Source organism: Callithrix jacchus, chromosome 2, assembly GCF_049354715.1.
Source record: "Callithrix jacchus isolate 240 chromosome 2, calJac240_pri, whole genome shotgun sequence".
Classification (NCBI taxonomy): Eukaryota; Metazoa; Chordata; class Mammalia; order Primates; family Cebidae; genus Callithrix; species Callithrix jacchus.
The window spans coordinates 95,388,079-95,415,676 of NC_133503.1; the positions used below are offsets into that span (position 1 = coordinate 95,388,079).

Sequence of the window (27,598 nt, forward strand, 5' to 3'; positions counted from 1 at the left end):
AAGAGGTGTTGATTTCTCCACCTTGTATTGCAACTGTTGTCTCCATGTTCTTCCTTTCCCTGAGAAAGACAAAATGCCATGAGGCCAATGTTAGTCTTGTCCTTTGCAAGCCCTCTTTGTATTTTTGGCTGTGGTACTACTGGAAGGACATGTTTCCAGTGCTGAATGTATAAGTACACCCAGCACTGACAGCCTCCCAGAGTGACTTAGCAATTTGTATGCTTGTTAGCACACTTTAATTAATGGACAGAGTCTATGTTATCATGATTTTGTTGGAAATTTTAAGTACATGCATTTCAAATAGATGGGACAAATGAAAAGGCTGAAAGCACCGCAGTAACACTGACAAGACCTACAACAGCTGATGAAAGGCATCAATACTTTATCAAATCACTTGCTTTCTTGATTAAAGTCTTCAGCAATTCCTGGGAGGGGATAAAGGGTCAGCAAGGGGAGATCCTGTCTTCTTCCTTGCTCACACTATGGGATCTGATGACTGACAGCTTTCACCTGGGCTTTGGATTACTTACTCTAAGAAGTTGTTCCATTTAATTCTTTCAAGTGATGGATAAAGGATACTTCACCAAGAGAGCCACAGGTTACTGGGGTGCTAGGTGGAGGAAGATAACCTCTTAAGAAAGGCAATGTAGTGGGGAAGACAAAACAATGAGCTGAGATTGACAACTGGGTGCCAAGTACTTGACTTTGCACTAACCAAGTCAGGTCGAAGTGATTACCTAACCTGTAAGACTACAGTTTTCTTGAACGTCAGAAAGTTAGAGATAATGAATATTAAAGTTCTCCAAAGTTCAGATTTACAATAAGGGCAAGCTTTAGAATTACAATAAACCATGGGCCCAAGTTTGTATTTATATTTTTCACTTTAGCAAAGAAAACATCAGGTTTGGTAACATGGTGAATCCTTTTTCATGGAGCTGAAAAAAGTTCTCTTTTTGAGCATAACTGTGCTGCTGGAACTCATTTTAAGAACATGACTGGTGGTTGACAGTAAAGCTTCTTTTAGGAGTGACTCTGGTTCATAATGTACTTCTTCTGGATATCCATTAGACTCTGTGCATGGAGAGAATCTACAAACCAACGGAAAAATGATCGACACAGAAGCCCAGCACCAGCAGTGTGTCTAAGTAATACTACCGCCAACCACAGTGAAGTTAAATGGAGTTTTGAGTAAATTCTTAGATCCATCTTCATAATTCCACTTCCTCAGACAGCAGTGAGAGCTGCTTTTCAGAAGATGTTTTCATTTGATCCTCGTGTCCTTTCAAAGGTAAGGAAGTGGGTGCAGCATGAGTAGTTGTTATTAGGGGACCTTGCTTTAAGGAGAGAGGAGTGGGAAGTGACTGGCCAGCAGTCCATGGGGTTGGAATAACCTTTCCCTGTGAGGAAAGAGAGAGTCTCAGATCTCCAAGCAACTATAGATAAATGAAGGATTGGCAAGGGGCCCCAATGGAGGCTCTCTCTGATTTTACCAGTCCAAAGCATAAAGGAGAAGCCTGGATTCCTGCCTGGTGAGGAAGCTGGAAAACCTGGTAAAACCCTTGATAAAAACCAGTGGGTCAGAAACACGGCAATAGAACATAGCACTTGATTTCGATTTGTATTCCCATCTACAAACAGCAAATGCCAAATTACTTCTAAAGTACACTTTTTTGTTTTTTTGAGACGGAGTTTCACTCGTTACCCAGGCTGGAGTGCAATGGCATAATCTCGGCTCACCGCAACCTCCGCCTCTTGGGTTCGGGCAATTCTCCTGCCTCAGCCTCCTAAGTAGCTGGGATTACAGGCACACACCATCATGCCCAGCTAATTTTTTGTATTTTTAGTAGAGACGGGGTTTCACCATGTTGACCAGGATGGTCTCGATCTCTTGACCTCGTGATCCACCTGTGTCGGCTTCTCAAAGTGCTGGAATTACAGGCGTGAGCCATCGCTCCCAGCCTCTAAAGTACACTTTTAAAAAGGTGACTGATGCAATTTAAATGATTCCTTCTCTTGCCTATATGGAGAAAGGGTTGAAGGGGAATATAGACCCTTACTCACAGGGTTCAATGGTAGGGGGTAGTGCCCGTGAGGCCTTCTGTTACAGCCTTCATATTCACTAAGCACTCATTTTAGCTGATGGGCTAAAATAAAAATTTTTCCTCATCTGAAAATGAAATCCCTGCAGCTGCTTTTAAAAACTCTGAAATATAGGAATTTAGTTTGCAATATCCCAACTCCCTAATAGGTTGTCAAATACAGGAATAAACCTCTTAAAGCATCATGTTTAACCGGTACTTTTCAACATGGCAGCCACAAAACAGTATGTCCCAGAATAAAAATCCCACTCTCTGCCTGTTACTGAGATGTGTTTCTAATAGTAGCGTCTTCCTTTCTATCTTAGGAATGAAAGGGAACAGAGGGCAGTGAGAAGATTGGGTCGAAGGCACCTCAGTATTTTACAGGTTTGAACAATGGGAAATTGTTACAAGAAAGTGATATGTAAACTTCCAGGAAATATGGGGAGAAGTAGGTCTATGCATTCATTTTTTAAATTTGTATTTAGGTAATGAAGTACAATTTTGCTTCATGGATATACTGTATAGTAAAGAAACCTGGGCTTTTAGTGTAATAATCACCCAAATAGTATATATTGTACCCATTAATAATTTCCCCTCCCTCACCTCCCTCCCATCTTTTCAAGGTCTAAGCATTCTTGAGCACTTAGATGATACAGGAGTTGATTTGGAGGGAAGGTTTCCTTTGTATCCTCAGTCAAGAACTGTGCCGTATAACCATCTAGTTATGTAACACTTGGACCCTCTTTGCCCCCTTTCCAGGGCTTTTAGAAACTCTCAGGGTAATCTCTGTCTCTCTAGCTCAGTTCTTTGGGCATAGCTCATACTAAATAAATCTCTATGATGTTAACGGGGCACCATAGTACATATAATTTGTACATAGAAACTTCTTCTCATGAACCACACCAATACACATTTATCAACCAAAGGACCCTCTTGATAAGAAGGGTATATAGATTCAGCTCTAAATGGATCAATGTATTTCCACTTATGAATTCAACCTATGTAGTGAATCTCTACCACATGCTACATAGTGTGATAAGTGGTATAAGAGGATTTACAGATTTTCATCAATCCTACATTTAGTAGCTGTAATAATTCTATAGCCAATTAATGGGCCAAAACACCTATGAAATAAAACTCATTTTCTGTTTATCAAAAAATAAAGAAAGTGGAGGAAGGATCTTTGTTAACAGGAACCTCTTCTAACCATGTCTCCCGTACTTCATCCCCGCCACCCCACACACATACCATTGAAAAATAACATTTGCTCTACCTCACTAGTAATCAAGTATAATCAAAGTCTGTCAGAAAAATGTTAGAAGACATTAATAATCAATAATATTGATAATAATTGGAAAAAAACAAAGGCTGTAAAAGAAATACTACTACTGGCCAGGAGCAGTGGCTCACACCTGGAATCCCAGCACTTTGGGAGGCTGAGATGGGTGGATTATTTGAGGTCAGGAGTTCGAGACCAGACTGGCCAATGTCAAGTGAAACCCATCTCTACTGAAAATACAAAATTAGATGGACATGGCTGCACACACCTGTAGTCCCAGCTACTTGGGAAGCTGTGGCAGGAGAATCTCTTGAACCTGGCAGGTGGAGATGGCAGTGAGCCAAGATTGTACCACTGCACTCCAGCCTGGGTGAGACAGAGTGACTCCCTCTCTCAGAACAAAAACAAAACAAAAACTACTATTACTATGTTAGTGGTAATTCTTTTATAAAATAAAACTGTGGGTTATAAGATACAAAATATTTTTAAGTATAATAGTACTTTACAAACAAAGCACTTCAGGTAGCTAGACTTTTGGGTTTTTTTCCTCAACTTTTATTTCAAATTCTGGGGTAGATGTGCAGGATGTGCAGGTAATGTTATATAGGTAAAAGTGTGCCATGGTGGTTTGCTGCACAGATCATTCCATCACCTAGCTATTAAGCCAGTGTCCATTAGCTATTCTTCCTGATGCTCTTACTCCCCCCACCTCAACCTCCACAAGGTTCCAGTGTGTGCTGTTCCCCTCGATGTGTCCATGTATTCTCATCATTCAGCTGACACTTATAAGTGAGAACATGTAGTATTTGGTTTTCTTTTACTGCATTGGTTTGCTGAGGATAATGCCTTCCAACTCCATCCATGTGCCTGCAAAGGAGATAATCTTGTTCCTATTTATAGCTGCATATTATTCTGTGGTATATATGTACTACATTTTCTTTATCCAGTCTATCATTGATGGGCATTTAGGTTGATTCTATGTCTTTGCTATTGTGAATAGTACAACAATGAATATACACATGCATGTATCTTTCTTTATAAGAGAATGGTTTATATTCCTTTGGGCATGTATCTTTCTTTATAAGAGAATGGTTTATATTCCTTTGGGTATATACTCAGTAATGAGATTGCTCAGTCAAATGTATTTCTGACCCTAGGTCCTTGAAGAATTGTCTTCCCCAATGTCTTCCATAATGGTTAGATTGACACTCCCAACAGTGTAAAAGCATTCCTCTTTCTCCACAACCTGGCCAATATCTGTTATTTTTCTGACTTTTTAATAATAGCCACTCTGACGGGTGTGAGATGGTATCTCATTGTGCTTTTGATTTGCATTTATCTAATAATCAGTGATGTTGAACATTTTTTCATGTTTGTCGGCTGCATGGATGTCTTCTTTTAAGATGTGTCTGTTTGTGTCCTTTGCCCCCTTTTTAATGTTCTTTTCCTTGTACATTTGTTTAAATTCTTGCAGACGCTGGATATTAGACCTTTGTCAGTTGAATAGATTGCAAACATTTTGTCCCATTTTATGTATGCAGAAACTCTTCAGTTTAATTAGATCCCACTTGTCAATTTTTGCTTGTTGCAATTGCTTTTGGTATTTCTGTCATGAAATCTTTGCTTGTGACTATGTCTTGAATGGTATTGCCTCGATTTTTTCCTAGGGTTTTTATAGTTTTGATATTACATTTAAGTCTTTCATCCATCTCGGCTAATTTTTATATAAGGTGTAAGGAAGGGGTCAAGTTTCAATTTTCTGAATATGGCTAGCAAGATCATTTATTAAAGTCCCAAGATCATTTATAAATGATTCCAGGATCATTTATTAAAGAGGGACTCCTTTCTGCATTGCTTGTTTTTGTCAGGTTTCTTGAAGCTCAGATGGTTATATGTGTGTGGTTTTCCATTGGTCTATGTGTCTGTTCCATTGTTCTATGTGTTACATTGGTCTATGTGTCTGTTTTGATACCAGTTTACCGGGGTGTTTTGGTTACTGTAGCCCTGTAATATAGTTTGAAGTATAGGGTAGCATGATGCCTTCAGCTTTATTCTTTTTGCATAAGATTGTCTTGGCAACTCCAACTCTTTTGGTTCCATGTGAATTTTAAGATAGTCTTTTTCTAATTCTGTGAAGAATGGCAATGGTAGTTTAATGGGAATAGCATTAAAACTATAAATTACTTTGGGCAGTACAGCTGTTTTCATGATATTGATTCTTCTGATCCACAAGCATGGAATAGATAAGACATTCATTTGTATCCTTTCTGATTTCTTTGAGCAGTGGTTTCTAGTTCTCCTTGAAGAGGTCCTTCACTTCCCTTGTTAGCTGTATTCCTAGGTATTTTATTCTTTTTGTAGCAATTGTGAATGGCAGTTCATTCATGACTTGGCTCTCTGCTTGCCTGTTGGTGGTGTATAGGAATGCTAGTGATTTCTGCACACTGACTTTGTATCCTGAGACTTTGCTGAAGTTGCCTATCAGCTTAAGAAGCTTGGGCTGACATGATGGGGTTTTCTAGTTTTAGGATCATGTCATTTGCAAAGGTAATTTGACTTCCTCTCTTCCTATTAGAATATCCTTTATTTCTCTCTCTTGCCTGATTACCCTGGCCAGAACTTCCAATAACATATTGAATAGGAGTAGTGAGAGAGGGCATCCTTGTCTTGTGCTGATTTTCAAGGGGAATGCTTCTGGCTTTTGCCCATTATGATATTGGCTGTGTATTTATCATAGATGGCTCTTATTATTTGGATTATGTTCCTTCAATACCTAGTTTCTTGACAGCATTTAACATGAAAAGATTTTGAATTTGATCAAAGGCCTTTTCTGCATCTATTGAAATAATCATGTGGTTTTTGTCTTTAGTTCTGTTATTGTGATGAATCACATTTATTTTTTGCTTATGTTGAAGCAATCTTGCATCCCAGGGATGAAGCCAACTTGATCACGGTGGATAAAAGCCTTTTGATGTGCTCCTGATTCAGTTTGCCAGTATTTTATTGAGGATTTCGTTCATCAATGTTCATCAAAGATATTAACCAGAAGTTTTCTTTTTTTGTTGTATCTCTGCCAGGTTTTGGTATCAGGATGATGCTAGCCTCATAGAATGAGTTAGGGAGGATTCCCTCCTTTGTGGTTTTTTTGAGATTTTTTCAATAGAAATGGCACCAGCTCATCTTTGTAATTCTGGTAGAATTCAGCTATGAATCCATCTGGTCCTGGGCTTTTTAAATTTTTTTGGTTGGTAGGCAATTTATCACTGCCTCAATTTCAGAACTCCTATTGGTCTATTCAGGAATTCAATTACTTTTTGGTTTGGTCTTGGGAGGGTGTGTGTGTCCAGGAATTTATCTATTTCTTCTAGATTTTCCAGTTTATGTGCATAGAGGTGTTTAATAGCATTATCTGATGGTTGTTTGTATTTCTGTGGGGTCAGTGGTAATATCCCCCTTATTTCTGATTGTGTTTATCTTCTCTCTTTCTTCTTTGTCTATCTAGTGGTTTATTAATTTTTTTGAAGAACCCAGCTCCTGGATTTGTTGATTTTTTTAAGGATTTTTTGTGTCTGTTACCTTTAGTTTAGCTCTGATCTTGGTTATTTCTTGTCTTCTGCTAGCTACTGGGTTTGTTCTTGGTTCTCCAGTTCTTTTAGTTGAGATGTTCAGTTGTTAATTTGAGATCTTTTTTGGTGTGGGTACTTAGTACTATAAATTTCCCTCTTAACACTGCTTTAGCTACATCCCAGAGATTGTGCTAGGTTGTCTCTTTTTTCTCATTAGTTTCAAAAACGTCTTGATTTCTGCTTTAATTTCATTATTTACCCAAGAGTCATTCAGGAGCAGGTTGTTCAATTTCCATGTAGTTGTGTTGCTTCACATGAAAATCTTAATCTTGAGTTCTAATTTGATCGCACTGTGGTCTGAGACAGTTTGTTAGGATTTCAATCTTTTGCATTTGCTGAGGAGTGTTATACTTCCAATTATGTAATCAGTTTTACAGTAAATCCCACATGGCTATGAGAACAATAAATATTTTGTTGCTATCAGGTCCTCTTGATCCAAAGATGAGTTCAGGTCCTGAATATCCCTGTTAATTTTCTGTTTCAATTATCTAATACAGTGAGGTATTAAAGTCTCCCACTATTATTATGTGGGAGTCTGAATCTCTTTGCAGGTCTCTAAGCACTTGCTTTATATATCTGGGTGTGCCTGTATAGGGTACATGTATATTTAGAATACTTAGCTCTTTTGTTGAATTGAACCCTTTATCATTATGTAATGCTCTTCTTCTTTTTTATCTGTGTTGGTTTAAAGTATGTTTTGTCAGAAACTAGGATTGCAACCACTGCTTTTTTCTGTTTTCCATTTCCTTGTTAAAATTTCCTCTGTCCCTTTTTTTTTGAGCCTATGTGTGTCTCTGCACATGAGAGGTTCTCTTGAACACAGCATACTGATGGGTCTTGGCTCTTGATCCAGCTTGCCATTCTGTGTCTTTTAATTTGGGCATTTAGCCATTTACATTTCAGGTTACTATTGCTTTGTGTGAATCTGATCTTGTTATGATGCTGGCTGGTTATTCTGTAGACTTGCTTATTTAGTTGCTTCATAGTGTCAGTGGTCTGTGTCCTTCAGTATGTTTTTGTAGCAGCTGGTAACAGGTTTTCCTTCAGGAGCTTTTGCAAGGCAGGCCTGGTGGTGATGAATTCCCTCAACATTTGCTTGTCTGAAAAGGATCTTTTTCTCCTTCCCTTATAAAGCTTAGTTTGGCCAGATATGAAATTCTAAATTGGAAATTCTTTTTTTTTTTTTTTTTTTTTTTTTTTTTTTTTGAGATGGAGTTTTGCTCTTGTTACCCAGGCTGGAGTGCAATGGCATGATCTCAGCTCACCGCAACCTCTGCCTCCTGGGTTCAGGCAATTCTCCTGTCTCAGCCTCCTGAGTAGCTGGGATTACAGGCACACACCACCATGCCCAGCTAATTTTTTGTATCTTTAGTAGATATGGGGTTTCACCATGTTGACCAGGATGGTCTCGATCTCTTGACCTCATGATCCACCTGCCTCGGCCTCCCAAAGTGCTGGGATTACAGGCTTGAGCCACTGCGCCCGGCCGGAAATTCGTTAAGAACATTGAATATGAGCCCCTACTCTCTTCTGGCTTGTAGGATTTCTGCTGAGAGGTCCACTGTTAGTCAGATGGGTTTCTTTTGTGGGTGATCTGGTCTTTCTCTCTGGCTTCCCTTAACATTTTTTCTTTCATTTTGACCTTGGAGAATCTGATGATTTTGTGTCCTGGGGTTGACCTTCTTGTGTAGTATCTTTGCTGGAGTTCTCTGCATTTCCTGAATATGAATGTTGGCCTGTCTTGCTAGGCTGAGGAAATTCTCCTGGATGATATCCAGAAGTATGTTTTCCAACTTGGTCCCATTTTCCTCATCTCTTTCAGGTGCTCCACTTAGTCATGGGTTTGATCTCTTTACATAATCCCAAATTCTCGGAGGTTTTGGTCATTGTTTTAATTGCAACTTTTTGTTGTTCAAACTTATAGCATATAAGTAATGACAACATTGTTTAAAAGGCTATTTTGGATCTTCATTTTCAACTTCCATTTCTTTGTTGTTGTTTTATTCTCCTGCTGCTTTCTCAGAGGCTTTTTTAGCATAACATTTCTACTCCTCACCAAGTCAAGGGGAATGCACCAGGGTGCCATATGCTCTGAGCCACCCTTGCAGCAGCAGGGATAGATTTGCTCATGCTTCAACCTTTCTCTTGAGTTTTCCTTTAGGTCAGGTGTATGAGGCCTGGGTGAATGTTGTGACAGTGGAACAGGGCATCATAGACAAGTGATTCACTCATTTCACGTGTTAACCTCCCCCACCCCCTGGGGCTGTGAGTCAAGGACAATGTGAAAGCTACACAGAATAAATCCTTTAGAATTTCTATCCCCCTGTTAAGAGACATGCAAGAAACAAAATTATATAACTGCATAATAGTGTTCCTATTATGGATCTGATTGAGAATTCTTAACAGATTAGCAACACCCACAGTGGACATTAATATGTATAATTATCCTTTGTGGTGTATCTAGCAACTTTAAAAATTATGTCTGGGTTTTGGAATTGCTTGCTTTCAAAGTTTCTTTTCCAAAAATGTATTCTGGGAACCAAACTACAAGATTTCCTGGTTGCTCAGAATGTAATAAATACTACTACTAATATATTTCCAAAAATATAGTATGGTAAATATATTGCCTCTGTAAGGTGATAAACTGCAAATCTATTAAATAGCTGGTCCTGTCTTACTAAACTAGGAGACCAGTAATGGTATTATGTTTTCACTTCAAAATCATTATTCTGTTGTACCTGTTGGCCATTTTTGAATTGCAGAATGTCATGTAAATTTTTAGGATTACACAAAACAATCATCTTCTCTCTCAGTGCTCACGTACAATAAATAGACAGTTCTGCTTTCCAATACAGTTTTTCACTTGGTTAATGTAGTCATACAGAGTGGAAGACTTGGATTGTTACATTTTGGTTTGTGGGAGAATAACCTATCTTTTAACATTCATATTGCTTTTTTCTTTAGAGTCATATTCAGATTTCAGAACATCTGTGACCATTACTCCTGTTAACCAACCAAAAATGGTTTCTTCTAGATTGTGTTTCAGGGAATAGTTGTATTTTTCTCTAACAATATATAGTAACCTTGAATTGTATTTTTAATCTTTCATCTGAGTGAGTTACTAGGTAGGGTTTTTAGGTCTCTATTTATTTTTAATTATTCATAAATCGTTTCAGTAAATAAGCAAATGGAATCAAGTTCCAAGCAAATAATACTCATTAAGTTGACAACTGCATAAAATAATGAGATTATAAAATGGCTATTATTTTCATATACCATGTTGAGAATATATAAGAAAGGAATGGGTATCATAAACCAGAAATTTGTTTTCTTCTAGTATAATTTTAACATTTATGTCAGCAAGGCTACTAGAGTGTATTTCTCAGACCTATAAGAGACTCTGGTCCCAAGAAATACTGCAAAGTAGTTATACTTTTAAAAAGTAGTAATGAAATAACAGAATTATTAAAGCATGGTAAGTATTATAAGGAATGTACAATTTGAAACTAGAACAGTACTTACCGAAAAAGCTTTCAACAGGCAATAACTTGACAATTCAGGCAACATTATCCAAAGGAAAGTTAAGTATACAAGAACTTACTTAAGGATAATTGAGCAGTGTCTAGAGAAATTTTTGGATGTCACAAGTTGGTGGCAGTGCTATGACATCTAGTGTGTAGAAGTCAAGTATGCTGATAAACACCCAGAACACACAGGACAGTCCCACACAAAAAAGAATTATCCAACCAAAAAGGTCCTGAGGGCCGAGGTTGAGAGGCCCTGGACTACAGCAACTATACTATAAATCCAACATGGACTGTCTCCCAAATAAAACTGGTTGACCTCCGTGAATTTCACACAATAAAATTTTTATTAAATGTGGTAAGATGGCAGTGTGATACTGTAGATTTTGTACTCAAAGTCTTTGTCTTTTCTAACTTTTAAAATGTTTTAAAATTAAGATATGGCATATCAATATTCCAAAGTAATATTTAGGGAAACTATATGCTTCCTTCTTAAGATGAAACTACAGTCTACTTATGAAACATGGGGAAGTTTGCCCAAACATGCTAACTTGGTTTTCTTATTTGTGATTCTGTCGTCACAATTTTTTCTTTTACTGTTGATAAGATTTACAGGCAAATAATTGGGTGACATGGTATTTTAAGGTGTTTTTCTGCCTAATATCTTAAATGTGGCATTAACTTAATTCCTGAGAAAACACATAATATTCATGGTAAAATAATATGGATTACAAGGGTCTTATGCAAGTGTTCTTTTGATATCATAAAACTTGTGACTCTTAAACACGAACTCTGCCAGCACAGAGCCCTGAAAGGACCAAATATGCACATGATGAAATACACAAAACATCTGTTCCAATCTTCATCTAGTATACACATATTTTTATTTCTAGGAGATCTTTAAAAAGTAAAAGAAACCCAAGCCTTTATTTAGCTCCTCACTGACCTTTTTCCTTGCACTCTTTCACACAGGGATGTTCACAAGTTTTGAGAACAAATTTAAGAGTTCAAAGAAAACGAGAGTAAATCCTGGAGAGCAGAAGACATTTCAAAGTGGTAAATGTAGGCTGAAAATGTAGTATCTGAAACTGAGGGGCTCCGATCCTCTACTGTAAACATGGACCTACAAATTGCAATGAAGTATCACAGTAGTGTCTAATAGGTAAGACTCAGCATGAGCAGGTAATTGGAATTCATGTTTTCATTTCCTAAGTATAATCTGTATAAACATATATTTGCATTAAAATGACCTGTTAGGAAATATTTACCAAATTAAACAAGATTACTTTAAAAAATACAACCAAAATCAAGAGTGAGTGAAAACACTGAAAGTCGGAACTATGCTTAAAATCTCTACAGATTCTTTCATTGGTAAAGTTGCCAAGTTCACAATGTATTCTCTTATTTCATTGATAGCCTGGTTGCATTCCACATTGGGAAGTAGTTACACAGCAAGATGACTCTACGATAAAATAATTTTTATTTATTTTTGACTTTGGCATTTGTCTCAACTGACTATGAAGAAAGGCTTAAAAAGGCTAACAGTAACCTTTCTCCTCTTATTCAGTTTTCTACCTTGATCTGGTGACTTTGAGCAAGCTACCTAACCCTTTAGTGATAAAATGGAATTGGTTCCAAGAATGGCCTATAGTTTCAAACCATGTCATTTCAGCTTCAGATGTCAAATAAAAACCATATTATTTCCTAACATTGAAAAAAACAATAATATTCTCTCTTTGAAGATATATGGTTGGTAACTTACTCTTTTAGTCAGCTGAGTATCCATCATGAAATTGTGCACGTGTTTTTCTGCTTTGGTAAGTTCTAGCTTCCTTGCCACTACAGCTACCACCAGGGCTGTGCAACCAGCACCCTGAAAACAAGGAGAGAAGAGAACCCCAAAGCATTACTACTTTCTGTTTCAGACATATTAGAAAATGTTTTGTATCAAATGCAAAAGTTTCTCACCATTAAAAAAATTGTCTTCAATAAGTTTTACAGAAAACGTGTGATCAACAAATGTAAGCAATGTGCCTTAAACTGGGATTAAAAATGTAGTTTACATATTTTAAGAACAAAAGCATATTTGGAAAACACATTTCCTGAAAAGAAATAAATGGCCTAAAAGCAACTTGGTGAATTTTTGGAGACTTCTTAAAAAACAGAGCAAATCAGTTATATATCTATAATTATAATAGAAACAAGTAACAAATGAGTAGATTAGCATAAATGTCTATGGAGTAGAACTAAGGATTTTTTCCTAAAGAATAAACCTCTAATTTTAAGATGAGAGCAGCAGGCCTTCAAGCTGATGAACTGCAATGCACCAGGAATGAAAGTAATAAATTATCTCAACATATACATAGCTTCAGAGTGTTCCACATACACAAGAGGAAGGATAACAGGAAGATCACAGTGATCTTAACCTGAGCAACAGAGACATATGAAGTGCTGAAGGTAAGGGGTAACCATTATACTATTTTACAGGTTTACTAATATGACACTAGGAAAGTCATGGGTCATCCTTATTTTGAAAAAAAAAAAAAAAAAAAAAAAAAAACCAACAGTGTTCCTTTCTGAATTACAGACTGCTGTGTTGATCTCTTAGAAAAAGAGACTATGTAGTACTCTAAGAATTATAGTGCTACTGCTCTGTGATCAAGGTGTACTTATTCCAAGTTGTGAGAGTCTTCTTTGCTGAAAAACGGCCAACTACTTGCAGGCCAGGGGACAAATCTGGGGCACCATTTGGAGGGCCCAGGCAAGGTCATAGTGCTGCAGCCACTTCATCAGTCCTGGGCACAGCAAACCTCCAAGCAGGGAAGGGGGCACATGAGGAACTACCTGAGGGGTCTGTGAATGGGAAGTCACACCTCCAGACAGAATCCCAACCCAGAGAGGCCCAAAGAGCCATAGACATTGCCCAACTAGTCTCAAAAAACAGATAACAATGTAAATGGCTGGGCACTGGCAGAACCCACTGGAGAGATGCACAGAAAGTAGATGTGATTTAGCTATTCAGTTAGTTATAGACCAACGAATGCATCTTTGGGCTTACTGAATGAGTTGCTGAAACAAATCTGGCAGGAGGAACAAGATTGAGAAGAAAAGGAGAGAATAAATACACTGACTGACGATTATGATCATGAAAACTTGACCACGATGATCAGCCAATACTGCTTTAATATATTTCCAGAGGACTTAAATAGCCTGTTCCATCTAGTTATATGAAGAAATCAGTATCCTCAGAAAGAAAGTGCTACAGATCACATGATCAGAGAAAGAGGTTACCAAGTATTTAGACATTATCTGATTTAGCCCTCTGATTTTACAGATGAGACAACTAAAGCAGAGTAAATTATTATTCACTTTATGAGTATATAAAATATTATTCAGTTACAGAACCCTGATTAGCATTGATATATTTCCTACTCTTCATCTCATAATATCTATATCTATATTTAGGATCACATACAGTTGAATCTCCATATCCATGGGTTCCATATCCATGGATTCAACTGGGTTGAAAATCTTTGGGGAAAAAAATGGATGGATGCATCTGTACTGAACATGTATAGACTCTTTTCTTTTGTAATTACTCAAACAATAACAATATTGTTTAGCAACTACGTGTACAACATTTACATTGTATTTAGTATTGGTAATCTGGAGATTACTTAACGTACACAGGAGGATGTACCTAGGTTACATGAAAGTACTACACTATTTTATAAAGGACGTGAGCATCCATGGATTTTGGTATTCATGGCAGGAAGTGGGGTTCTGCAACTGAACCCCCGTGGATACAATGAATGACTGTATATTCTTACTTGTGATTATGCCATAGCTGTGATGCCTATGGAGCACTGTATTTCAAAGCAAGACAGGAAATTCAAATTTATGTTTTATGTGATAAACTCTTAAAGTACGACTGTCTAAAAACTTGAGCAACATGGTTAGTTATCAAAATAATTAACATTGTTTCTATTATAACTGGCATAACTTTTAAATTGGTAGTTTTTAACCTTGAATATAAGTAGAATCACTTGGAGAGTTTGTAAAATTCCTAGTGCTGAGACTGTATGCCTCACAGCAAATCTTCACCTCCAGGTGTCTGAATTTTTTTAAAAAACTTTCCAGGTGATCCCAGTGTATAGTCACTGCTTTAGATAGAGGAGGATATGGAGTGACTATGACAAACTCCATACACCTTCTATTAAAACAAGAGGGTCAAAGTTCTTATCAGAATTATCTGACTGGCTTATGAAGACATTCAAGAAATGATAAGTAAAGTAAAGGCAGACAGTGTGATGTTATTTTGATATTTTGTGCCATATGTAGACAATGAAAGTGAAGTATTTTAGAGCTGGGTACTAATGAAAGAGAAGAATGGCCTTTAGAAGCATCTCTACCCATTTTATTGACTTTCAAACATCTACCCTGAAGTCTAAGGAGTTCTAACAGGCTGGTGAGACCAAATCAGTGACCACCCACAATTGCCATCGGCATCTACCTGCTGTCTGGTACAGCACATGCCCGACAAACCCAGGCTACCCTTTTGCAGATATGCTCCTAGCTACTCCTCAATCACTGGTAACGTGGTGGTTCAAGGCAGCAATGATTCGTTAATAAGCAGAGGTCATAAAATTCTGAGGGGCTCCTAACTACTAGAAAGACAGCTATGAGAGGGTAGTTGGTCCAAGAAGTTGAATACTATTCTCCCCTGGCAGGTGACCTCTGCTGAGATCTTTCTGGAAAGAAATCATAATCCTAACAGGAGTGGAAAATCATTGCTATCAAGAGCCTTGGAAAGTGGATTTTTATTTTTGTTTATTCTCAGGCTCTGTTCTTTTCTACTACTTTCTGCTACTGGCCCATTTCTCACTAGGTGTCCTCTCACTCACCAAAAGACACGCGCGTTAAAATGAGTACCTCTGTTGCAGATTGGAAAAGAAAGTAAATCTGACAATTCAGTAATTATCAAGACTATTATCTACATACCCCACTCCATTATCCTAACTCTGCCCCTTTAAGTTATGCCTCCAGAGCCACTTTTTGTTCAAATACAAACCCCTTAACTCATTAAGTTTTATTTTAGTAAAGAAAACCATAAACCTATACCTCCCTAGATTCTTAATAAGTCATAAGAGAATCTTGATATGTATAGAATCACATTTCAAGAAAGTAACCTTATTTTTTAATTTTTAGAGTTAGGCAAGATGAAACTGGCTCACTTCCAAAAGCTTTCTAGGTTCAAGGTAAATTCCTGCCAACACATTCATAGTTATAGTAATTTAAGTAATGGCATAATATTATTGTCCACCCAGTGTCTATTTCCAGGACCATTCTGTTTCATAAAGTGAAATAAGAATGGAAATAATTATGATTTTACAACATTTTCTCCAAAGCTTGTCACCACCACAATCGATGTAGAAACAGTTGGGACTAACATATGTTACTCTCTGAAATTAAGATCCCTGTATGCATTTAACAAGATGAGTCATATTCCTTTCACCAAAGTCAGAAAATGTATCCTGGTTACTTTTCTCTCATTTCATTTATCTTCTTAGAAATAAACCTAAGCAAAATCACTAACCTGCCACTTCAAGATGCTTGGGCACCTAAAACCAAAGTGAAGAAAATGCAGTGTATTTAGAAAGTCAATATAGTAAAAGCAAAGGTTTAGGTTTCCTTTGGTTTGTTTATCACCTTTCCTTCTAATATTGAAAGAGAGAAAAAGGGAAAAGTTAAGGGGGGAGAGGGAGACGGAGAAAGATTTTGCTTTAGAAAAGATAAGTAAGGACAAGTGTTGTTACTGCTCACTACCCTAAGCCAAGCCAGATCAAACTGAATAGACGAATAAGAATTAGTTCCTATTACCCATGTACCTCTAGGGAAACCCCAACATGTGGATAGTCTTAGGTGCTGCCAAGTTAACATTAAAATGTAGTGCTTTTCTCCACTACAGCACAGAAACTGTAAGCCATTTGAGCCCTTAGAGGAAAAAGAAGTTTGGGTATCCCATTTCCCTCAAAATCATGTATCACATATTTGAAAAATTCAAACAAGTGACATATTTTTACCCTAAATCACCTACTTATGTGGATCCTGCAAATAATTCCAAGAATCATTTTGAAAGACCATTTTGGGATCAAGCTTTAATAACGTAAGGATACAAGCCTATGAAAAGGAGAAATTCCTTCAATAGCACACTGGGAAAAGGTTTTGATTATTTCAACACTGAAAAAGACATCTTCCAAAGATTCAGCATAATTTAAAAAAATTTTTTGAGACAAAGTCTCACTCTGTTGCCCAGGCTGGAGAGCAGTGGTGAGATATCGGCTAATTGCAACCTCCACCCACTCTGTTGCCCAGGCTGGAGTGCAGTGGTGAGATACCGGCTCATTGCAACCTCCACCTCCTGTGTTCAAGTGATTCTCCTGCTTCGGCCTCCCGAATAGCTGGGATTACAGGCACACACCCCTATGCCCAGCTAATGTTTGTATTTTTAGTAGAGATGGGGTTTCACCATGTTGGCCAGGCTAGTATCGAACTCCTGACCTCAGCGGATTTGCCCACCTTGGCCTCCCAAACTGCTGGGATTAAACATGTGAGCCACCACACCCAGCCTGAAATTTATAATTTTTAAAGAAATTCCAGAATCTTTACCACTACAGAGAATGGCTCTGATAAACACTTGTGTTTAAAATATTCTAGTCTTAAAGTATTCTCCTGTGGGTTTTATTATAACTCCTAAAAGTTCAAAATTCAGTTTGATAGCCAGTTTGTTAGACTAAGTAGAATATTCACCTATAATTAAAATTTACTAAAATAGCTAATTTGAAAGAAATCATGCTTTTATGTAAATATTAATAAAACAGCATTGAGATCTTTAACAAATCAGCTTGCCCTCCAAAAGAAAGGTAAAATAAATATCTGAACATATTACCTGTTTTTCTGTCCCTGGAGCTGACTGACTCAATCTACTAGAACCGTGACTACATTTTCACTATACTTGCCAGACAAAAATAATTATTCTTTCATAAAAATAGGTGAAACAATCAATTCTAGCAAATAACATTTTATAAAGCACTCTGCTTTAATATTACATCCCACTGGACTTTTGCAAGGTTTCCTCAGGTCATAAAAATAAATAAGATTCAAGGGAAGTTTTGAAGACAAATTCTATCAAAAATGCCCTATCTTTGAGTATTTTCAAAGTATATGCTACTAGAGGATGGATATCAATTTCAGATGTCCTCATTGTGAGGGGAGAGTGTGTGGTGTTTGAGACCAGTGATTAAGCCTGGGCTGGGGCAACTCAAGCCTCCTTTACAGTGATTTGCTTGTTCAGATCATTCTTGTACTTTGCAGGTCAGAAAGAAGGAAATACTGCATAAAACTGTTCATCAACAATGAGTCATCCCTGGGTTTAAATCTCCTGATTAGCAACAGTGCCAATGTGAGTGCAGGTACTTCAGAGACAGGAAGGACAGCTCTGCCAGTTAAAACTGCGGATAGTTTAGAAAACTTAGGTGAAATTGTGGAGTCAATGAGCTGTGTGCTAAAAGGTCACAAGTTCCAGCTCTACTTTTCCGTGCCCAGAAGACAGAGGCTGTCATATTTCTTAAGAAATTTTTTTGGGATCCACTTATGAAATTTCCTGGAAGGAAGTGAAGGTCCCCAAGAAAGGACATTGCTGGGGAATTTAGCCTTGTGACTGAAAAGGCTCATCATCTCCTCTGGCTGCTCTGCACAAAATAGAAACTACTGTAAGCACTTAAAGATACCCTCCCGTGACTGGGGCTTTTTTTGATAAGATTCAGTGAACACACCAAAAAGCAAACTGAAAGTTAAAACCTCTTCAAAATTATTTGATACTAAACACCTAATGTCAAATTGTATGAGACATTTTTAAAAATCCTAAAGTGTTTTGCACATTTTCAAACATGCAACACCAAGGAATGGCTTCAGATCAGTTTCTCAGGATTTCTATGACCACTGGCAGGGGAAACAAATCCTCAAACGGAAATAGAGAAAGTTTTAGGAAGAGGAATATAATCAGACCTTAGGTTTTACATTCTTTCGTATCCATCATTTCTCTTTATGAGCTCCAGCTAATTCGTGCTGTTTTGGAACACCCTCTTACTGACTTAACAGGGTAGTGTCATTGCTCTTCAGGATGCAAACTGTTTAACTCATGAAGTCACCAGGTAATATTAAATCAAGATTTCCCTGGCAGAAGGCAAATTTAATGCGGAGAGGATTATCATCAAATGTTCCTAAGGAAAGGTGAGGCTGTATAAAGGCTTCTGTCCTCAACTGACATTTTTTTTGTTGCCTGGATAAATTTTTAAAAGTTAATTAGTGTAGTGATTTTCAAATTGCTATGAACTGCAAAAGCTTTATGCATTGCTTTTGTTTACACAGAACTACTAGTAGGATGGAAGAAACCTAAATCACCCACATCTGAAATGTCCTCAGTTTTCTTGAGGGATTCATGCTAGATGTTGTGAAAGTCTAGTGGTTTATAAATCGCTATTAGAGAACCATTTATTGGACGACAACCTGCATCCCTGGGAATTAACAGGTATTACTCCATATTTAAAGATAATTAAGCCAAAAAACCAGTAATCTATGCTCCAGTCAAAAGGCCAATAAGAGTCACCATAAATCTACTCTTTGCTACTCTAGAAATTTTACTCTTTGCTACTCTAGAAATAGAGAAGCAAAAATAAAAAAATGAGCAAACTTCATTTTAGTGGAAGAAGAAAGATACCCTTACCTACGAGGCTATTTTTCACTCTTGAAACAATCATATATATTCATAGCTTTCAGGATGTGTTATATCTATATGTCTAGGAAGATAAAATAACTTTGTAAATGCTAAGTAAAATAATTACTTCATTGGAAAATTGGAGATATTGAGAAACTAACTGGTACTGTCCAAAAGCTAAGAAAAGACACTGTGATCTAACAATATTACCTGCCTACCACCTTCAACCAAAAGTACAAAGTTATTTAGAAATCATCCCATTGTTTATCATGACGTTTACAATAGTAAACCCTCAGGTCCTCAGTACTTCCTCAGATAGTGGAAGGAAAGAAGAATAAAGAGAAAATAAGTAATTACAACCATAATAGTTTTCTCTTGAAGGGTAGTGAGTGATTTTCTTCTATTAGGCAATCCCATGACCTATGCTGTAAAAATATTATAAATAAGAGACCTTGGTCTCTTGAGCTTTAATTCCCATATTGGTCTTGGAAATGCAGAAATTTCTACATTCTCCCTAGGAGTGTCTAGGTCACTTCCATTCACATTCCCTTGATCCCTAAGGAGCTGATGGGAGTGTAATTAACTCCCAGAAGTGAATCCCAGGTAGACTGCCCTGTAGCCTGACTCCATGGGAATCTGCTTGGTCTAGGAGTAGAGATAATCCAACTCTACATAGCATTTCAAATAGGTTACTCAAAGATTAGTGAATTTCTCTGTATGCAAGTAAACCAATTTTGATCAAGTCAATTAGGAAGTAAGTCTGTTCCTTATGAAGGAGAGGGAATAGAGCTCCTCAGCCTAAGAACAGAGGGACTGCTTTACCATGAGCTAAGAGGGCTGGAACAAAGTCACTGTAAATTCCATTACATGTAACATTTTTGTGTCCACATATATTTAATGGTACTATAACTTCTCTTTTTTAAGCAAAGTAAGATCAATAGTGAAACCTAAACAAGAGGCTGTTCAAGAAGGTAAATAACAGATTTGTACTATTTGATAAGACTTTGAAGGAACAATTCTTGAGACATGAGGAACAAGAAAATATCAAGGAATAATAAACATTTTGTAAAACCTAGGCAAGGTTAACCTCAAATTTGGCGCTGATTCCATGGCGAATAAGCCTGTACACATGACCCTTGAGTCACATCTGATTCAAGAATAAAAGAGGGTACCATCTTGACAAAAAGTAACACTAAGGAAGTTGTTTCTAAGAAGCACTGGGGGAATGATACTGCAATTACCAGTGTTTATAAATAGCATCATTTATATCCCTTTTGGGCTTGTTATGGCCCTTCTAAAAACACATCTATGAAAATATTTCTCAAAGTATCATACCACATAATAAAATGCTATTATTTGAGGGAAAAAGGGGAAGTGATCCAATAGTAAACAGATAACGGAGCATACCAAGTATAACATTTTTTTAAAAGTTTGGTATAATTTTTTAAACTATTATTTTTCTTTTATATACAAATAATGTTAAATTACGCCCCTAAATTATATTTTCTACAACTGGGACTTGAAATGGCCATCTTGTTACAACTGGGACATTAAAATTGAACCTGGATTTTATTTTCAAAGCTAGCTACCTTATCCCAGTTGAATACTACCGAAGCGAGAAATGGATGCTGCCTCGCTGTCTACACCAAGGGCACTCCTTCCATTCAGCTGCGACCCTTGGAGCAGTCTTCCCAGGAGGCTGTTGCAAGGGTATGTACCGTGCACTGGCCACCACTCAGAGGCCCTCAAATGGCAAGCCTCTGCTCTCTCCTGCCAGGCTGTGAGTGAATACAGTGAAGGTGCTGAACAGAGTGCCTGGTTTCAGACATTCTGAGAATTTGGAACTTGCAGTACTCATTGACATCCTCGTGCAGACAGAAACCAAACAAGAATCAAGATGACACTCTTTGCTGTAAGCAAACTTTAAAGAATAAAGAATGCAGACAAGTCTAGGTCATTGAAAAACTGTACATCAACAATTTGAAACTACCTCTGGGTTAAATATTTAGAAGTGAACACCACATTATAATCACAGCTTGCTTGCTGTGATTTCCCATTTCCTATACTAAAAGAAATGGAGTAAAAAAGCGGTCCTGGCTAGTCATGTCTGGAGGGGCAAAAAATGCATCTGAGCATGATGGCATGTCGGCAGCAGACCTTTCTCAAGTGCTACACAAGACCTGGCCTCCTGTCCCTTCCTCATGCCAGGCCACTTTCCCCTTTTGCTCTTCGTGCTTCTGGCCCAGTGACCTGGTTCCAATGTCCTGAGCTCCTTCTTGCCTCATTGCTTTCAAATAAACTGCTTCCTCTTCCTGGAATGCCTTTCCCACCTCCCTTTCTGGGTATCCATCCTTCTCACTTCAGCGTAAAAGTCAATTTTCCAGAGATTTCTCTGGGTAGATCCCATCCCTCTCCCCCAGGCCCCAAACAGGCCAGAAGCTTTACAAGTTACACAATGTAATGAAACATTGTTTTTAAAATGTAAGTCTTCCCTTGTAAGATCCATGAAGGCAGGGCAGTAAGTTTCTATCTTCTTTTGATATATTCCTAGTGCCTAGACCAGTGCCTAGCGCTCAACAAATATTCATTAAAAGAAAAATAATTATAACATCTTCGATCCTTCAACACATTTCATGATAGTTATTATGGGCCACATTTTACAATTGACTTAACTTTGCACAGCTAGTAGAAATGGAAGATGAGAGAACACAGACTTAAAGGACTTCCTGACTCTGAAGCCAAAGCTCCAAGATCAAATTAGTTCATCAAATTAGTGCATGCCCCACAGGGGCAATCAAACAGTTCTACCTCTTCAACAGAATTTCATGATGAGAAGAATTATGATGAAAACTATTGACATTCTCTCTCTACACAAAATGGATTTATTTATACCGATTTCCTGCTGATGGGAAAACAAGTAGCTCACAATGACTTATCACACGGACTGAGTGGTTTAAGTGCCTACTTGAGTGTAAATGAAAGAGATGTGAAGTATAAAGACACTTACCATAATTCCAGTAAGCAAGCAGACTCCTTTTCCGCAGTATGTGTTAGGTACCATGTCACCATAACCAATGGAGAGGAAAGTTATTGATATCAACCACATCGCTCCAAGGAAGTTGCTAGTAACATCCTGTTGATCATGGTACCTGAAAAACAGCAAACAAGGGCCAGTCCTTTATAATTAATCTCCAATATGATAGCTGAGTGTGGTTTGGTTCAATTCAGTGAATTTACTGTATCTCCTATGAACTGCTATATTTAGAAGTTTTCAAAGCTTGTGAATATAAATAAAATTGAGTTCCATCTAAGCAATCCCAGACAGCAGAAAGTGCCTCAACTTTATAAATAATCTGAAAGAGACTCTAAAATATGAAACAGATTCCCTCACTGGTGTAAAATGGCACATTATCTGTGTAGACTCCAACGGCCCTGCCCGTGTCTCGTCACTCCTTGCCTAGCTGATGTGCCAGACTTGGGAGACAATATGCAGCTGCCCAGTCTCACTCCTCACCTCTGTAAGCAAAATGAATCATGCTCTTCCCTTTGCTTGGATTGTGCTTTGCTACCTTTATTTCCTGAAGATGGCTAACTCCTCTTCATCCTTCAAAGCAAGTTCAAGTGGGAGCCTTTTCTGTCGTCTCTTCCCCTTGGTGCCTCCCCTGTGCTCCCTCAGTATCCTGCATATCCCTAGATCATGGGACTGACTGTATTGTAATGTCCTTCATCCTTGAACACAGAAACTGTACCTCTGATCACAGAGTCCTTGCCCATAACCAGAGCTTAATAGAAGTTGTCTGACCAGTTACACATAAAGAACTTATAGTTAAAAAGAGGGAGAGGGATACAAAGCATCCTAATCATTCTTTGAGGTGTCCAATTTTACTGGTAAGGAAGAAAGCTTTTATATCAGAAATAGGTATCCTATCACATTTTGGTTGAATTAACAGTACTAAAGAGGAAACTCTTTGTGCCCATGATGTGGACACTGGTTTTATACAATAGCACATATATACATACAACAGTAAGGCCATGAGAGTTGTCACCCTAGAAGAATTTGCTCTGGATTCACATTCTGTGTAGTCATGGGGCAGAGAGACCCTGCTCTGCTTTCTATGACAATCAGGCCCCAGACTCTCGTCACCAGAGGACTTCCTTGCTTTTCACCCACCATTGTAAAGGACCACCACTCCTTCCCATCTCTCAGATTCAGAGGGCTTTTCTTTCCTCATTTCTTGCTCTGCAAAAATATACTGATAATTGCCTGGTCCTCACGATCTTCTGCTTCACTTACTCAGTCCTGACTTTCAACTCAATTCCCCATCTGTGTCTGTGCTGCCAGGGCTGTGGTGGCAAGGAGGCTGCTCCTAGCTAGAGCCCCAGAATTAACCCTATGTGCAACCTACACTGGGCCATTGCATTCTCTATGCTTTTTATTTTTTTCTGTCCCTCATCCCATGCCAAGCTTCCTCCATCAGAAACCTAAAATGCAGATTTATCTTATATCATGGGGTATAAGCTTTTCTCCACAGTATCAGATCTTACACTCTATCTATCTTTGGACATCCAAGAGACCCATTCTTATCACATCTGTCCCTTAGCCTTCTTCCAGAGAAGTTCTCTCTAAGAAATTCTGTTTCTTGCTACTTTGGACTAAGGAAAGAGGCTCCAGGCTGGAGTGAGTGGAACCCCAGAGAAAGGGCAATGACTGATCTCCTGGAATCAAAGGGAAGGGCATGTGAACAGGCAGCCAGCCCAGTTAGGAGCATTCTGCAAGTTTCTGGTGCCAAGGTGCAGAAATCACCACTGTTCCTCATCCCAAAACAGCCTCCATGACCTGGCTGTAGAGTCCCCTCTCCCCAGACTGTCTTGGTGTAGAGGCCGTCACTGTCAAAAGGAAAGTCAGATGTATTCCTAGCATTCCAGAAAGACGGCTGAGTGTATTTCCCCTGAGAGTCTTTGTTACCTAACATACACCTAGGAAGGTGCTATGTGATTAGTGCTATGTCAAGCCACAGTATGAGCTAAACAGGATTCTGTGGACTGCTCTGGGAGCCTGCTATCCATATGTAACAACTTTGATGGGAGGACATGGCTTTTCTTTCAAAATAAATCCCTAGAAATAAGCTCTGGATTATAACCTATTAATAACATTGGGGCTCTCTAGTTAATATTCTTCACTAAGCAGTTCCTAAAACAGAAAATACATTATCCTGTCATAAGTATGGACTATAAAGAGAGGGGAGGCAAAAGAGTTCATTTCCTATTCAATTTTTACTTGTGAGATAAAGTTTCCTCTTAGCATGATTCATATACAGATCTGATACACTTAAGCGTTAATGACCCCAGTTCCCTGATGCACACTTACTGAGTGTTCACTATGTACTCAGAGCTTAACTTGCATTTTCTCATTTGACATATGTTTTAATGCATGGACAATCTTTGGCTGAAACAGTTACATTCTTGACCTTCTCCATAACAGCAAAGTGTCCTTCAATACTTAGTTTCTAGACACTTTAGAAAATGCGCCTGGGTCCCAGTGAAATCTTCAAGTTATTTTTTCACTGCCACAGTGAGTGGCCAGAGCACTATTACTAATATCTAGCTAGGCCGGCTAGGCACGGTGGCTCATGCCTGGAATCCCAGCACTTTGGGAGGCCAAGGCAGGCAGATCTCCTGAAGTCAGGAGTTTGGGACCAGCCTGCCCAACACAGTGAAACCACATCCTACTAAAAATACAAAAATTAGTGAGGTGAGATGGTGTGTACCTGTAGTCCCAGCTATTTGGGAGGCTGAGGCAGGGGAATCACCTGAACCTGGGAGGCGGAGGTTGCAGTGAGCTGAGATTGCAAGACTCCTTCTCAAATTAAAAAATATATATCTACCTAGGCATGTGGTTTTCATAGAGCAGCTAACTACAAAGAGAAGTAAGAGATTTCATACTATAAACAAAGCTCTCTGGGGGTACCTTCATGACTGTTGCCTACAGAGAAATCTCAACTTTGAGATGGGTGTCAAAGTCTTTCTATTCTCTTCCTCCTGTAAAATAACATCTCATACTAATGTTTATGTTACACTCAGACATACTTCATTGTGAATATTCAAGGTGAGGTAATCAGGAACCAAATTAGATACTATTAGAATAATCTCCTATTTTGTTTTTCTGCAACTCAGAAACAAATATTAGACTTTTCACAGGATATTATTATTTAAAATCCAGGTTTTTAATCTATGACAGATTCACATCATTGTGAATGATTAATATTAATAGTGTTTAAAATTTTTCAAAACATTTCTTACAGAAGTTTGCTTCACAGACTTAAGACAATTCCAACCTTCTTCTCTACAAGGAGAATCATTGCGAGAAAGGCATGAAGAAATGACTCATGCAAATTTCAAGTTTTGATCAATATGAATGCTGATTTAATAAAAACACATTATATAAGATTAAAATTAGTGCAAGAAGTGCCGGTAATCTCAATCTTTTAAAATGAGGACTTTGGAGTTGTGGCATGAACTCCACGCTTCAGGGGCAAAAACCGTAAGATCAGTTTTAATGTTTTAAAAGAAGCAAAATGTTCCTTTTCTTAATTTCTATTCCTAATTCACTTCTTCATTCATTGCTGACTGTGGGTCTCACACTCTTTCTTAGATTGCAAATATGACAGCTTTCTATAACATTTGTCAAAGTTCACAGAGTTATCTTTCCCAGAGAATCAGTGCCTTCTTCCCCAGGAGAGTGGCGGCCTCTGTGCCCTGCCTCCTTCAGCATCTTCATGCTCATGACCGGCAGTTATGCTGTTCTTCACAGCTCTCTTTCTCTGCAGATGTGTTTCCCTCTGCTGGGAAACACCTTCCCCCTTTTCTCTAACCCTGATTTGTACTTTGAGGATCTGTTGGTGGGTGTCCTTCTACAGATTCCCTGTAGCTTTTGGTCAGCATGATACTCCAGCCTGGTTCCCTCTCTGTATCCCAGGAACATCTTGTAGATATCTCTAGCAACATTCGACAAATGTTACTTTGGGTCATAAGACAGTTATGTGGAATTTGCCCATCTAACATGCCCTTAGAATTGAAATTATGAAGAACTGAAGACAAATACTATGCCTTATTCATTGTTGTACAGTCACAGATGCTTACAAAAATATAGCAGGGAAGTAATAGTTGAAGTAATTAGTGTGACAAAGGAAAACATTTCTTCAACTCCACTTACCCCAGGCCACACGCTTGATTTTTGGGATCATATGCATAGATACAAAAAGTGGATAAAAATAATTCTGGCTCATAAGTGAACGTAAATTGGATTTGTCACATTACGTTCCAAGATCTGTGTGCAACTTATAATGTATTTTTATACCTATAAAAATAATTCAGTCATGGAGGTTAACAGTTAACAAATTGTGTTCATTAATCCTTTTCTATTAAACTTACCAGTAATACTAAAAATGGCAAAAAAAATCTCATCTCAAATGTCAGCTCTGGTCTCAAATGTCAACCTTAGTTACATAGTGAAAAGTATTATGGAGATGTTAATGCATGTGATCAAACCACCATCAGTTCTCTGTCTGGAATCCATCTCTCTCCTGAAATACCACTAAAGTGACAGCAATGCATTTTTTTAAAGGTGTAAACCAACAAGAACAAAGGGAAATGAGGAGACATCGGAGAACAAGAAACAACACATTCTTATCTGAATGAGTGTATATCTTCCTTTCAGCCACGATGGAGCAACAGAGAACTAGATTTATACCTCTCCTGAAACAACTAAAAAAGCAGATAAAATATTTGATACAATGGTTATCAAGACATTGGTTATCTAGCAACAAAGAACAGTGATTCTTGAGAGGGAGAACAACTAAACTGAGCAATACAATTGCCTCCACTTTAATAACTAAAGAGAATCTCCCAGATGCAGCACAAGGAAGGAAACCCGGCACTGCCTGGAGGTCTTCCTCTGTTGAAGGAGAGGGTTGGAAATCCAGGGAGGTCAAGAATTCAAAAGGCCAAAACTCAGAGAAGATAAACCTGTACAGAGACATATGCAGAGATCTGCAAAGAGGTCTGCTTGATTATTCAGCTGAAAACTCATTAGTACCTGCCTGCAAAACTACTCAAGGCTGGAGAAGTAGCTGTACTCTACGTGAAGTGATACAGTATCGCTTGAAGATAGACTACAGTAAAAGGTAAACTATCAGGTGAAGAAAGATTGTGCTAACATATGTATGGTATGCCTAACTGCAGGTATACCTGGGGATACTGCAGGTTCAGTTCCAGTATCTGGAATCTTGCAATCATGCAAATATTTCAGTAAA

The 27,598-nt window shown here is 38.1% G+C and overlaps 1 protein-coding gene across 16 annotated transcripts in view; it reads right to left on the reverse strand.

Moving 5' to 3' along the window:
* Positions 1-27,598, reverse strand: part of KCNN2 (potassium calcium-activated channel subfamily N member 2) — a 459,477-nt gene that overhangs the window by 9,781 nt on the left and 422,098 nt on the right. For all 16 annotated transcript variants that reach the window (XR_013532555.1, XM_078365847.1, XM_054252040.2 and 13 more), the window contains 2 exons: positions 22,294-22,435; positions 12,273-12,383 (listed from right to left, as the gene is read on the reverse strand). Coding sequence is in view for 15 of the 16 variants with exons in the window: in XM_078365847.1 (XP_078221973.1) it covers positions 12,273-12,383; positions 22,294-22,435 (253 nt within the window). In the remaining variant the exon portion in view is untranslated. The remainder of the gene's footprint in view (positions 1-12,272; positions 12,384-22,293; positions 22,436-27,598) is intronic.